General features: G+C 35.9%; 1 protein-coding gene across 3 annotated transcripts in view; it reads right to left on the reverse strand.

Annotated features, from left to right (window-relative positions):
- Positions 1 to 15,275, reverse strand: part of MLLT10 (MLLT10 histone lysine methyltransferase DOT1L cofactor) — a 118,889-nt gene that overhangs the window by 50,905 nt on the left and 52,709 nt on the right. For all 3 annotated transcript variants that reach the window (XM_048950414.1, XM_048950413.1, XM_048950412.1), the window contains exons 9-11: positions 12,974 to 13,069; positions 5,792 to 6,047; positions 3,631 to 4,197 (exon numbers count right to left, since the gene is read on the reverse strand). In XM_048950414.1, coding sequence (XP_048806371.1) covers positions 3,631 to 4,197; positions 5,792 to 6,047; positions 12,974 to 13,069 — 919 coding nt within the window. The remainder of the gene's footprint in view (positions 1 to 3,630; positions 4,198 to 5,791; positions 6,048 to 12,973; positions 13,070 to 15,275) is intronic.

Raw genomic sequence — 15,275 nt, forward strand, 5'->3', positions numbered from 1 at the left:
TAAATGTACATAACCAATTTAAATATATAATTTGCTGCTGATTACCAGAGCACGGTGAGTATAACATCTTAAAAAAACATATCATACCTCTATATGTTTTGCAATGTAACTAGAAACCAACACCCAGAGTCACACCATATTTTAGGAGTCTAGTTTCAAGTATTTAATCTTCAAAACTTCAGTTTTAACCTGATGGACACTTATGTTCTCACACAGCAATTAATTGGTCAGGTAAAATCTCACTCCCACAGCTGTCAAGAACTTATCTGAGATACGCTGGCCTAAGCAGCCTGACATGCAATCCAAACCTTAGTAGAATTTACCTTCCCCTCTTTGGGAAGCAAAATCACTTCTGAAAGCCCTTATATCTGCTTTCACTCAAATTTTTTTTCTACAGCTCTTTATGGAAAGAAAACTGCCTTTTTCTTTTTCCTTTTTTTTAAATCAAGTTTTGTTTCAGAACAGTACTTCTGTAGTTTTGAAAGCTTTGCAGCTGATGCACAACAACAGAGCCAAGAAGGCAAGAGACATCCAGCAGGAATGGCTGAGCACCTCTTGCAGCAGCAGCCCAGCTAACTCACTGCTCTGTGTCCGTATTTTTATTTTTGTCACAGCACAATGACCAATGAAAAGTTCTTGACCAGAAGTTACCAATTCTTTCTGCATAACCATTACGATCACACTCATTCATAATCATTTCTGTGAACTGAAATGTTCTCAAAGATATTTCAGTCTATCAAAGTACTTAAGACTCTCTCCAAAAAAGGACATTTGAACAACTGTGTTCTCTGTGTATCTCTTCTCAACTTTCCCACATTTATTTTTTTAATTACCACTATTAAATACAGTACTCTGATACTTGCATTATCTGTGAAAAAATTTAAAGGAATGTAGCTTTTACATCACTTTTTGAAATGAGCATCACAGGGATGACAGTGGGTTTTTTTTGTTTTTTTTTTTTAATATCTCAACATGAACTCTGGACAAAAACTGGGCCTTGCGTGTCTTCTACACAGTCTGCACAGTCTTTAGTCCTGAAAGTCATGCATACCTATTAGTAACAACTTGTCCTTTCTATTTGATTCTATCTAGAATACAAACAGGCTTTTTAACACTGTAAGATTTCTTGCTGATAAAACATAATAGCACTAATTGTTTCAGAATAATTTTATCCCCCAATAGATTCAGCTTGTAAATCAGTGACTTCAGGGGAATTTAAATGTAACTTCTTGAGGAACTTAGCCACACGCTCTGAGGGTCTCAATCTCAACGAGTCACTTATCTACTTAAAAGCTCAACATTCTCTTACATCATCAGTAAGACGATGACCTTAAAAGTAAGATCACCTCCCTGCACAGGAGCATAATGCCCAGCAGAGGCATCATCACTGCTTGCAGCAGATGAGAAGGAAGAATGAAATACATTACTGAATGCTCCAGCATAGTCAAACTCCTATATAAAGCTGAAAATATGATTGGATAAGGCGTAAGATAAGCCCAAAAAGGGCTGCGACAAAAAACATTCACTGTTTCTAAGTCAGAATTTCAAACAGTACTATACTGAAGTACAACACTGTTTGGATAGTTGTTTTACTGTAAAAAATACCCAGCATTCCTAGCCAGGGCATACAGACAGCTGGACAAGAACAGAATATGACCGATGTGGAGACAAAAATGTGGGAAATAGTAAGGTTGCCTCGACTGTGAGAAAGGAATTCCAGAAGGTGGGTAGAGCATAGGTTCTGAAAGCATGGCATAATCATTTTGAGGCCCAACTTGATAGTTAACCTTCCAAAAAATAACTGCAGTTCTTGCAGGAACCTAAAAAAAAAAAAATGAAAAACAAAAAACCTGGAGATTCTTGAAAAGGTGCTTCAAATTCTGAGTTAATATGCTCTAACTCACTCCTGATTCTGCTTCTTTGATATAACACAACTCCAATTAAGAATCACTACAAACTTTTTGCTTCAACTTTCTTGATATTTCTTATATATTTACATTACATTTGAGTCAAATAGCCTAGATTCACTTGTCTGTCCTATTCTGCTACCAGACAATACAGAGACGTTTTAAAGGAAGAGAAAAAGCATATCGTACATGAGAAGATGTATGCTTCTGATAACACTGATACGCCTTTCTGCACTGTAACAATGTTTTAAATGGTCTGCTAAGCCCAGAAAATGCTTGTGATGAAGTGAGGAAAGAAGCACTACCACCAAAAGAAAGGAGGGAAAAGGGGAGAAAGAGTACATTAAAACAATATGCCCAGACTTAACCATAAGCTAATGGATGAATTTCCAAGCTCAGATTTCCCATCTGGTTTTGTTTCTTTAGCTTTTCTGGTTTTGTGGCTTTCTTTTTTTTTTTTTTTTTTTTTTTTTTTTTTCTTGGGGGTGGGGAGGTGCTTGCTTGTTTATATATATGTTTCTTCAACACCTTCATACACATCACTATTTCAGAGGACAGGTCTACCTCAGGATGCTGGGTGGTCAGATTTTAAGTATGTTCAACAAAGGCAAAATTATATGCTCCGTATCAAGATAAATGTAGTGAAACCAACATGGTTTATCTATCCACATATTTCAAAGATTTTTTACACAACGTGTTTAACATTATCATCAATGAGATCTCAAAGAGCGCAAAGGAAGCGAGCACAGACATGGCAAGAGAAAGGCCTGCACTAGGAGCTGACAGAACCAAAATATTCTCAGACAAATACAAGGCACGGAAACACAGGTCATTTTCTTCAAAACAAGATCTCGTACTTCCATCTGTTACCTCAATTACGACTTTTTCTTCCTTCTCAAAAAAAGAAAACAAAGCACCAAAAAAAAAAAAATCCTCTACAACAACAAAAATGACAAATTAGTGAGCCTCACTTCATCATTATTTTTATGTAAGACAAAGGTCTCAAGGGAAACTTCAAAGCAGGACAGACTTCAGTACAGTATTCTGCAACATCATTCCACACATAGGATTACTGAAAACAGAAAGCCTATCACAGCCCAAATTGTACAGACATTTAGAACAAGAAGAACAAATCAGTCAATTTCAACTGCTAAAGAGCACACAAGGTCATGAAATTATCATCTGGGTGAACAGGAATTCAGATTCAGAATAACCTCTTACATCTTACAGTTTAAACTGATTATATCTCCATATATACGGTTTGATCTTTAATTGAGCTAAACTGAAAATCAGAAATTGAGGGATATTCAGCACAGCTGACATGCTCGAGTACTGATTTTGTTTTCTCTATGCAACAAAAACATACAGACTGTATAGTCTGTATTCTCTCTCAAGATAGCTGAACCTGTCACACAATTTCCAGATAAACTATTTTCATTTAATTTTTTTTCCCCTAAGCCTCAAAATTTTCATTTATATAGTATACAGATCATTATATATGTCAATCTACTACAGCCAACTACAACATAGCGGCATCTACATATGGAACAAAACTCACTCTTCCAATCACTATATTCTAAATCTGACCTTTTTTTTTTTTTTCCACTAATTCAACTTTCAAGATAACTGAAATGATATTCTGTTCATGAAAAGCATACTCAGAATTAAGGCTAAAATAACAGATGCCTTCTGAGATAAGAAAACAAACCCATTGAATGCCTACCTGATCCCACTGGAGATGAGCCAACACTAAGACTTTGTAAACTTCCATTCCTGAGCAAAGTTGGAGATTTTTGAAGACCAGAGCTTGTCACACTTCCTGCAGCAGATGCTACAGATGAAGTTGGGGAAGCAGAAGAAACTGAAAGATGGGAAATACTTTCTTGACTTTTATTTCCTTTGGGTCTACCAGGCCCATGTTTACTTTGCTTATTTCCTTTCCGTTTCTTCTCTGTTACAGTTTCCTCTTCTATTCCAGAAGTTTGAGCTCTTTTGTATGCTGTAGAAGTAAGGCTTGAATTACTTATGTCTCCAGGTGAGCTGTCAAAGTTTTTAGATTGGGAAACAGCTGATGATGAAGGGAGACCAATTAAGGAAGAGAAACAGTTGACACCTCCCTCTTGACTTCCAGTCTCTCCTTTATGTACATCTTTGGTTGACGAAGCCTGTTGAGAATGAGTGAAACTGTCACTTCGCAGATCTGTTTCTGTAAAACTCAAAAAATCCTGGGGAGACTGAACCGAACTTCCAGAAGATGACTTTATGCTCCCAGGAGTGCCCAAAAAGCTTCCTAAAGAGGAAAAAAAAAAAAAAGCACAATTTTTATTTTTTTAGTACAGCTGATGAAAGTTCATGGAAGAGATCAGTATTTTAAAATACAAAACTCTGAAGCACAAAGACTTTATGAAAAAGTGATACCAAAAGACACAGAATTTATTTTTAAAAGAATTCATTTCTACTGTTGATCTTTATTCTTCTGGATCTGAATCTCCTATCACTCATTTTGGGGCACTAATAAGGTAAAAATTAATAAAAGGAGAATAACAACCTCAGTTTTAAAACACTCGTGCTTTCTCTTGTGTTTTGAAGCAACAAACATATGACAGCAAGTTGTTGTGTTTTTTTGTTTTTTTTTTAAACACACTTTTATATAAAAAGAAGGCAGATGATAAAACATGCTGTGATCACACTTACGCTATGCCTGCAATCTTCCTTCCATTCTACCTAAATCAGGGGTTTGACATAGGTCAAGTGAACAGCAATTGCATTTAATTTACCCTGGCTGAGGACATGTTCCACAGAAGAGGTATTTTTCAAAAGGACAGGAAAGCAAGTGGAGAGAAGTGTATAAAGTTGTTATTTTAAGGCTTCTTTACATTGTCAGAGAACCATAAAGATCTTTTTTGTAATAGAACTGCACTGTTTCTGTAGTATCTGGAATGCAGTCACTTCAATGCTGAGTTAGCACATGCAAGGCAGAAAAATAAGCATGTTTACAGAATACAAACACTAATCTAGTTCACTGAAATTCAGTAATTTTTTAGGGGTGAATGCATATATGGGCATTATATTGTAAAACTTATGAGACCACTGCCTCACCAAGAAAACACTCCCTAAACAATGACATAAAGTACTGAAAAAACTCCTATGAAAATGAATATTTTATCACTAGTAGCCCATTAAACATTACTTACAATTGCTTTATGTTAGTTTTTAAATCATATAAAGTGTTGTTTTATATAGTTTTGTTTCACCACTTAACAGTAGGCAAGATTTTTATTTAAAGGTGAGATTCCAGAGGAAAATTGTACTGGTTCTGAAAATTCAAATAAAAACCACTCCAGTATTTCAAGTGAAAAAAACTGTAAATGTTTTAGACAAATTCGGAAGTGCTCATCACATACCACATTAAAACCCATAGCAACATCTCTATCTTTGAGGAAGGTAGAGTATTTTACAAGTGTGCAACTTGAGGAGTTATTCAGCAGTCATCCCATTCTATACACTAGTTAAGCTTTGTTCTAATATGAATTAAAAAGCAGAGCTACAAAAGACCCGTAAGCTCAATTTCATGTTAAATGTTAACCCAGAATAACTGTTCAGAAGAAATGAAATTTCAGGTTTTATCAGTTAAAGAACATACCCTAAACAACCTAAACAAAAACATCACCTTTGCCCTTTAAAGATGCACAACCTTCTTTTTCCTGTTATGACAATAAACATTTATTCCCGTAAAAAGTTACGTTTTCCCAAGTAAAACAACATTCTCACTGCTGAGAATAAAGGATGAATTACTTTTCAATATGTAATCTTTTTTAAATATGTGAGATTTCTGTCTAATTCATGTCAAAGCAAAAGAGGCATTACTGCGTAACGATTAATACCTTGCTGAAAAGGGCTAGCTGCAGTCACAGTTGTTCCTGGATTTCTTCCAGCACCAGGCTTTCTTCCCCTCTGTCCCGAGCTGTGACCTGTAGATTTCTTCCCTTTGCTCTCTGACCCTCTAGCCTCTGAAGAATCTTTTCCACTTGAAACGTGTGTAGAAACTTCCTGGAAATTTGCATTTGTAAATCGAGCCGTAGTATCTTCCAGACGCTTCAAGGAGCCTGACATGGAGTTGTTGCTAGTGCTTGTATAAGTCTACCATTGTGATAAGTGAAATGGAATTAAAGAAAAGAAACAGTAAGATCATACAAAAATCTGTTACAATCAATTCGCACAACTAGAATGCTACAAGTATTGAAATTTCCATCATAAAAATTTTAAAAGTTTATTTCATCCTATATGAACAACAGTCAGCTATCATTACTAATTACTCAGTTAAGTGGCATTACTGTCAGATCATTTACTATCAAATTAGAACAATCAGTGGAAGCCGACTTGATGACTTATCCTCCATAGCTTATGCAAAGCTACTAGTTTTACATCAGTAATTAGTAATAAAATTTTAGTAATGCAATACAAAATCCTAGAAATGTTCAATAAACTTGCCAGTATGTTCAGTTTGATTCATCTAGTATTCCTATTTAAGCCAGCAGAACTACTCACAGCACAACAAATTCAGAGCAAACAGAAATCCTATGCCAAGGACTGGAAAGAGTTGCAAGGTGTCAAATTTCTTTTTGGTATTTGAAGTAGACAGCCTCTGAGTTACATTTGCCATAAGACCAATATTTTGGCCTCAGATTTATATTTGTTTTCATAACTATATGTGCTGCATATTTATATATACATGCTGAATATGAGTTTTCCCCATGCCTGTTCAAACAATTTTAATGATTTGGAAAACATACAAGACTATTTTTTATATATTCCAATATACCAAGAGGTATAAAAGAAGCCGCTCTCTCAAATAACAGATTTAGAAGATTTCACATACTAAGCTAACTGGCAATAACAGAAGTTACATAAAATTAATTGTCAATATATATGATTAAAGTACAATTATTTTGTGAAAAAGAATGCTTAAATGTAACATCAACTTTGGTGGAAGAAGGAAAGACTTCAAACACAGTGCAATCAAATTGGAAATTTTTCACCAGCAATGGATCTGACAAAGGCTTCAGAACCTTACCATTTGCATTTTCACAACTTCATAGTCTCATCGCCAAACAAAATCAACTGCAATAAGCTCCTAAGCATTCATTTCCCATCATCACACCAGCCTTCCCTCAGTCAGTAGCTTCTTTAAAGCGTCTCCAGAAAAACTGTTCTGGTTGAATTCTACCTCTAGTCCCTTAACCTTAGTATTACTTTGTAGCGTTGGTTTCTTCTTTGTCTTAACTTGTTATGTCTAAACACCATAAGCCAAGATAAGACTGACACCATGTTCCAAACTACAACTGTTAAGCAGACAAAAATTTCTCCAGAGAGCAAATACACATTCAAACTGGCTAGACTTCATCTCTTGTTTTACAGGCGCCAGCATTTCCACGCATAATAGTTCTACACAGACAAGTGAACTCACTCTAAAAGCACTTTCCCCATAAGCTTAGGCTATTCCTGAGGCTCTCCCACTTACATCACAGCCATATGACCTAGTGTATGACAAAAACATGCAAAAGACAGTGCTTCTAAAATCTGAAAAGTAGAGCATATCCTAAATACAAGTAAGAAATGCTGAGCACCATTATGACTTGAAGGTCCACAAGTAACAATTTCTAAACCAATAATTAACAAATGGTGTTTCATATTTTCATACCATTCAGTTACTGCTATTTTAAATCCCTATATCAAATAAGCCAAACCATAATGCCTAGTAAAATGTATCTCACTACATAATAACCTAAATGGAAAACATACATTGTTACGAAGACACACAAAGTACCTGTAAAGCACCCGCTCACATTAACAAAATCTGCACAGCCTGTCTAAAATAGAACTTCTTTTTAACTAGCAAAAAAGTCATTTTCATTTACCTACCTAAGCAGGAATGCAAAATATAGCCCTCCAAAATTGCAAATACAGTCCTATTATAAAATGCAACAGAAACATATTACAGGCTTTCCAAATATCAATGAAGAAAATATATTAGCCTAGGTCTGTTAAAGTACAACATTAAGAATAATTTACCTCAGTTTGACATTACTATACTGATAACTGTTTTCAGTGAAGATGGAGCCAATTCTAAGGTAAATGTAGCAGTTAACTTTTTGAACTGTTGCAAAGTCCACAAGTATGCTCAATTTTCCTGAAACTGATGTGTCACTTGACCTGTGTTAAGAAGCAGTGGTTCAAATGTGGGTCATTTGAACAAAGGCTTTCCAGACATGCAATAACCCACTCCCTCAAAGTCAGTTTTTTCTGGGACCTGTGGTTTCTCCTCTTATCTAACTCTCTCCTCTCCTAACTTTTATCTACTACTGCCCCCCGCCCCCCAGCTGAATACTAATTGCCAGGATAATTCTCTATTGCTATCAACAGCCATATTTTGATGTTATCTAATATCTCTTCTCCTTATGGCAGGATTGGTTTGGAGGGCTTTTTTTCGTTGTGGGTTTTTACTCAGTAAAAAGGTAATCAAGAGCTTAAGCTCTACAAGATCCGGTCAGGACCAGGCAATGACTAATAGGCAGTCATTTGCATATGCTGTGCAGAGATTTGAAGTAAGGATATAATGTTTCATTTGCCATCCCTAGAAAGGTCAGGATAATATGATTTAGCTATTAATACCGAATATATATTCAGAGACTGCATGCCTGAATCCTGCATTTAGCAGATTTTGGATAACATGCATACACAGTGCAGTTCTGCTCATGAAAGCTTTATTCAACAGGTATTTCTGTTTCAGTATGTGCTGTGAAATATTCTGAAACATACTTGCTTGCTCAAAATATCTTGACCACTAATAGAATGTAACAGACATGAAGCAAAGCAAAATTCTATCTCTTGACCAGTATTTTTTTTTTCCAGATTGTGTTTCCTCATTTCAAGGAGTTAATTACAAGAAAGCATCCTAAACAGATCTGCATATTAATTACTTGGAGAATCCGAAAGATGCACAATACCATCCAAGATGAAAGGGCAGAACAATTTGATTATAAAGCTAAATGGTTCATAAAACAACTTACCCATTCCTAAACAGTTTTTTCTAAAATGCCACACTCTAAAACACAAAGGCCTAGTATAAATGCCATCATCAATGGCAAAGACAGATTGATTTGGCAGGGTGTTTTTTTTGAAGTGATGCAAGTGAGGAGTGGCAAGGAACAGTGATCTAAGGATGAAGGCAGAACTTCGGTTCCTTAATAACTGGTTTCAGGTTCTGCTGTCCCCTGGAGCCTACCATGCCTTCCCCACTCCCCCCAGCATGTGCTTTCCATAGGAAAGAGACAGCTTAAGGCATCCCCACTGCTCACACTGCCGTCAGTCATTTCCCTTCACTTCAGTACAAACATCCCCCCAGAACAGAAATTCCTCTGATGTCCCCCAAGCCCATTCCTTGGTTTATGTGAGAGAACTGAAATAAGCAGTTCATGAATGTTCCTCCTGTTCTGCAAGTCAATCAGCAATTGCTACTGCAATTATCAAGCAAACTTGGTGTACATCACAGCTCCTTTATGATTCTCATAAAGCAGCTTGCAGGCTTTTTTTTTTTTTTCCTTAAACTACACTTTTATGCTGCCAACTTGGAGCAGAGAGTTACTGTCACTTTTATACCTCACATATATCACCCTGTGTGCACCACAGCAAGCCTTAAAAGCAAGGAGAGCAAGTCTTAAAACTTCTGGAAAAGCTTTAGGTTCACTGTAAAAGCACAATAATCATTCTTAACATACACAGCACATCCGATACTTGAAAAGCCTTTAGCCCTAATCCAGATGTACAGAACAGTACTATTGCAGAGGGAAGGGCCACAGCAGGCCATCAACCACAGCAGTGCCAGGTGGTAAGAGATGAGTCCAAGCAGAACAAACTAACAGAAAAACCCAACACATGAAACAAAACACCACACTGATGGAATACAGCGATGCTCAGTCGTAAAACAGAGATAATCCTTCTCTTTTCATTCCCTTCAATATTCTACTGCAGTAGGATCAGAGCATCTCCCTTGAGAACCCATCTGCTGACATTCAGGGTGACCTACTCTTACAGGTATCAGCCACCGGCTACAATTTGAAAGCAGATACACTATCTTAGCATCTCGAGGGGTTGGTTTGGGTTGGGTTTTTCTTGGGTTATATCTGTAAGACAACCAAAAAGTAGTGATCATTATTTTTCTGGATCTGTTGAGCCATACACATTTTTTAACTCTTTTCTGAGCTTTCAAGGCTCAAAATACTAGAAAGGAGTTTTCACCACGACTAAATAAAGGGTTGGTGGCTCTCATATATATGCTATAATGAGGAAAAAAAAAAAAAAGAAAAAAAAAAAACCACCCTCATCTGAAAAGAGAGAAAAAGCCCAAGTTATTCCGCTCCTTAAAAATTCAATGCCTATATCCCAAAAGAAAGGTGAAAAAAATGACAGGATAGTAAACAGAGTAGTTCAGAATTTCCTATTTCAAACTTTTTCCAACATAACCAATCCAGACTAAGTGGTGCCTGCTGAGACATCCCAGCGATGCTCAGAGCTGCCTCTCAGGAGATGTGCTCCGACTGCATGCAACCATTGCACTGGAACTTCAGTGAAATTGCTTCAAATTACATTTTACAGAACAGCCAAACAATCCACACATACTAACTCACATAATGTAAACTCACAGTTTTACTATGCAGCTGTTCACGAATATAACTTAAGAAGCCACTCATCCAGATTAAAACATACTCCAAGCTTCCACCTGCATAAATGGTCATTACCACTCCTACCACAAAGGCTTTCCCTTCTTTAAGTAGGAAAAGATGAGTTCATTTCAAATTTCAGCTCCCACAGCAGAGCGGCTGTGACAGCAGAAGTGATTATAAACAATGATAACAGTGTGCTCACTGCAAAGACAGACCGCTGTGAAAAAGACAGCAAGTTCAAATCAATTCTGACAACACTAAGTAAAGGAATACACAAAAGTAGCATAATATGAAAATGTTCTGAAGCAAATATTATTCTCAGAAGAAAGCAGAGCTTCTCAAATTACTGAAATTTCAAAGTTTAAGGAACACATTCTTGAGGAACACAGTGTGACCATATAATTCCAAAAACTAAATGCATGTAAATTGGGTCAAAGGAACTTCAGAAAAAAGTTTTAAAAAGGTATGTGAAGAAATTAGCCACAGAGAAATCACTTCCAAACGGACAGCAAACATTTGAAGAAAAAAATCACATTCAGTAGCTTCAATAAAAAATAACAACCATAAAAAGGATCTAGAAAATACTTAGACAACTTAGGTAGAAAGAAGAGTCAGAAGGTAGAAAACAAAAAGAAACTGAAGTATTGCTGTTCCAATTCTACAATGAATACTTCCATTTGGTGCTTTTTTTGAATTATTTCATTTACAGTTTAAGTTCTAGAATTACAGACAGCTCTTGCTCTCTGTATTTACTGTAAGTCTACCTTGCTACTAGTTGCAATGTGTTTTTGGTAATGCTATGTATTTAATGATTTTTGAAGACTATCAAGAAGCAAGGTTTAAATATTCCAGGAATACAAAAATGATTAAAATGTTCATATTATTTATAGCTTTAACTACATAAATTGACTTGAAATATATACATATATATTTTTTTATATAGTACAGTTAATTCTGATTAATAACTGTATTGCTAACAACTCAGCAACGTTGCAGGTTAACTTGCATGAAATAGTCAGAGGCCCGTTAAAAATGTTGTTTTACTGTTGTTAAAAGTGATAATCTACTCTTGTTCGTCTTAAAAAGTGCACACCATTCAATCGCACACCTTGAAATTATGAAAAATCATTATAAATGAGGTTAGCAGGAGAAAAATCCAACTTCCTCTGCCACATTAAAAGGATATTCTAACTGGTAGGACTTAGAAATGACCAACATTTCCACGTAATTTCTTTAACTCTTACACAAATATATGGTAACACCACTTGTTAATAAAACTTTTGATGATAATTATGTCACAGAAGTACAAAAGGGATATATACCCAAGAAAGATAAGGATATATGTAGTACAAAATCTTTGTACAGGATCTTCTCACACAAGAAAATTCTCTTATAAGCTATTTTAAGAGTTGTCTGAGACTCGAGAGAAACAGGCTCCAGATAAATTAATAAAATGAAGTTAAAAAAAAAAAACAACACAACAAAAAAAAACCACAGGGACCAGTCAGTATAATTCAAGGAGTTCTACAATCATTTCAATAAAAACCCACCATACTCCTAACTGCACACTAATTGCAGTATCTGATTACTCTTACATCAGAAGAGCAAAGCAGTAAATTTACCTTTTATTTAAAAATGAAGAAATACAGAATTATTGTGAGATTCAGAAAGCCACTGATTAGTAGATCTCAGCTGCTTTATCATTACCAAAAGAATCCAACAGAACCAGAAACAGGACTGTATCAGAAGCATGAGTCACAAACAACAATTTTAACAGGTATACATCCTCAGGTCAATACTCCTACTACTAAGAACAAAAAAATACACAAAACATACTACAAAGCTTGCATTCTTGGTGATGAACTACATGTGTTACAACAAGCTTCAGCATCTTTCCTAAAGAACAAAACACTCCACGTACTGATAGCTGGTTAATTCAGGTATGACTCCCCAGCTTGGATGTCAAATATTCCCATATGTTTCCTAACTTTGAAGTGAGAAAACTTACTTCTTAATACTATTATGCTATTCTGTATTAGCATCATTAGAGTCTTTTTTTGTAGTGGGGAGTGGGGGAAGGGGATAGGAGGCAAATAACAGAAGTTACTCTTTCAGAGCATAATCAGAATAGTTCTTATAATTTACCTATGTGTATTTCCTCTCAGTTAGGTATCTGCAGCAGGCTAACAGGAATACGGAACACGGAACCAAGAGTAGACTGCTAAAATAAGACTACGACACTGTCATTCTAAAGCTCTTGGAGTATAAAATGCAAATATTATGAGGAGTCAGCATAAGAAATTAAAATGGAAGAAGAGTAAAAAAAAAAATACATCAACTTACTTTCTCTGTAGTTACAGTAAGAGATGGAACCAAGGATGGTGAGGACTCCGACTGCTTCTTATATTTTTGCTTGTGTTTATCTTTCTCTTTATATTTCTGTAAGTTACAAAAGAAAACACAATTCAGCTTCAACTTTAATGTACCCAAATTCATTTTTATTTTTTTTTCATTTTGCTTTGTTGTTGTTGGGTCTAGTGTTGTTTGGGTATTTCATTTTCTGTTTTTCTCCATATACAGATGTGGAAGTTTTCTTCCTGTGTGTCATTTAAATAGAAATATGAAATTTGCCGTTTCACAGCAAAGCTTATAGGTGTCATAATTACAACAATGTATGCCACAAAGTAGGATTTTAAGTTTGTAACACCTCAGATAAGCTTGTTGAGGGAAGTTTAGGTCAGAGGATTTTGTTTTGGAGAAGGATCTGTTTGTTTCAGGCTTTTTGGACCTGGAAAATAAAAATTTAGGGGAAGAAAAAGTAAGGGAAGAGGGATTTGACTGCACTGCACAGCCTTTTCAATAACTTCTTAAATGTATCAATCCAAGAATTGTTATCCTGCACTGCCAGCATACAAGCAGGAAGAGAACAACATCTACACCAAGATTCCTGTGTTATCAGATCTGTTGTAAGCACAGTAAAGACTTGATTCACAAGCCTTTCATCAGCACAAGTAACTCAGCTTTCTGTATCATCAGTGAACACATTCAGATAAACTTAACTATTTCAATGAAGCCTAAACAAGCCTTGAGAATGAAGCTGTGAAATGGAAACGAAAGCCACTGCATGAATTTATTTAATTTTTATCATTTTACTAGGAAATTCAAACTATCCAGCAGAAATTTTTATAATTTCAGAACAATGACTTTAAAATTCTTCAAGATGAAACTTCATAGCAACATCAATAAAGAATATGAAACATTTAAATGAACATGTTGTACAATTTCAGCTTTCTTCTTTTATTTCTACCATTATTTTTGTCTGAAAGGCAATGACATGCAGTGTTCTGATCAAAGTAACAGCCAGGAAGACTTCAAATTATATTCTGTAATGTACTGAAATAACTTTGATGGTATTCTCAATACAGAAGGATTTGTCAAGAAGGAAAGAGGGATGGATCCAAAATAGTAAATAGGGGAGGTGATGCACAGGTAGATAAAATAAATGACTCGAACAATCTGGAAAGAACATACTTTAAATCCCTAAAGCATTAGCATCATAGCGAATCTTTCTTCTAGATACAAAATATCAACACAGAGTTTGCTAGGACATGTTACCAAGGTGCACACAGATGGCACTGGCAGGAGTCACCAGAAGATGCTGGAAGGAACCTCACCCAAAGGCCTTTATATATGAAGATATTGACCACAGGAGGTCTGATGTTCTTTGCTTTATATTTCCTCTTCCTCTTAGGTTTTACTTCCTCCAACAAATCATGCCTCCATTTTTTCCTCTTTTCTTGTTTCTTCCTTTCTAACCAAAATTCAGGCATCCTACTTCTGAACATGAATTGACTCCAGATGGAATTAACATCAAAGAAGTAGGGAAAAATTCACTTGCAGGAAAACCTTTGAAATGAATGCTCAGGTTTTACACAGATCAGAATAAATGTTTCAACAACCTGCTGAGATGAAGAGCTTTAGCTGCCAATAAATTGACTTCCTGCAGTTGCACACTCATCTCACCATAAAGATGCATACATAGCATAGCAAGAGTTCTAAAACATTATTCACTTCTTGATCCAGAAAAGGAGTAACAAAGCGACATGAATTCCCACAACATTTAACAAATATCAAAACTTTCAATCAAGTCAGTCTGAAAGGACACACAAACCAATGATCTTTCCCACTTACAAAAAAAAAATAAACAGCTGGTCCTTCATGACAACCCAGTACATGCTTCACTTTTTATCAGATTTGCTTCTCTGATCAGCCGTAGCTCCCAAGACACCCATCCTGAAAGCCACTGGAAACTATCATTCTATAGAAGGCAGTGATATCAACTGACTGACAGCAGAGCAAATCTTGAAACAGGAAAAAAAGCAGAAAATAAATACTCTTAACAAGGACTCTGCCTGACAAGAGTTCTCCATTCCCCAGCACAAGAAATCAAAAAGAAGAGGCAGGAAACTGGTATGGCTGAAGAAGGAACTGCTGGTCAAACTGAGGGAGAAAGAAACATACAGGCAATGGAAACAAGGATGTGTGGCTTGGGAAGAACACAGGGATACTGTTCAGATGTGCAGAGGTGGGATCAGGAAAGCCAATGCACAGGTATACTGAATATGATGAGGGACATGAAAAATAA

This window comes from Lagopus muta, chromosome 7, assembly GCF_023343835.1.
Source record: "Lagopus muta isolate bLagMut1 chromosome 7, bLagMut1 primary, whole genome shotgun sequence".
NCBI lineage: Eukaryota > Metazoa > Chordata > Aves > Galliformes > Phasianidae > Lagopus > Lagopus muta.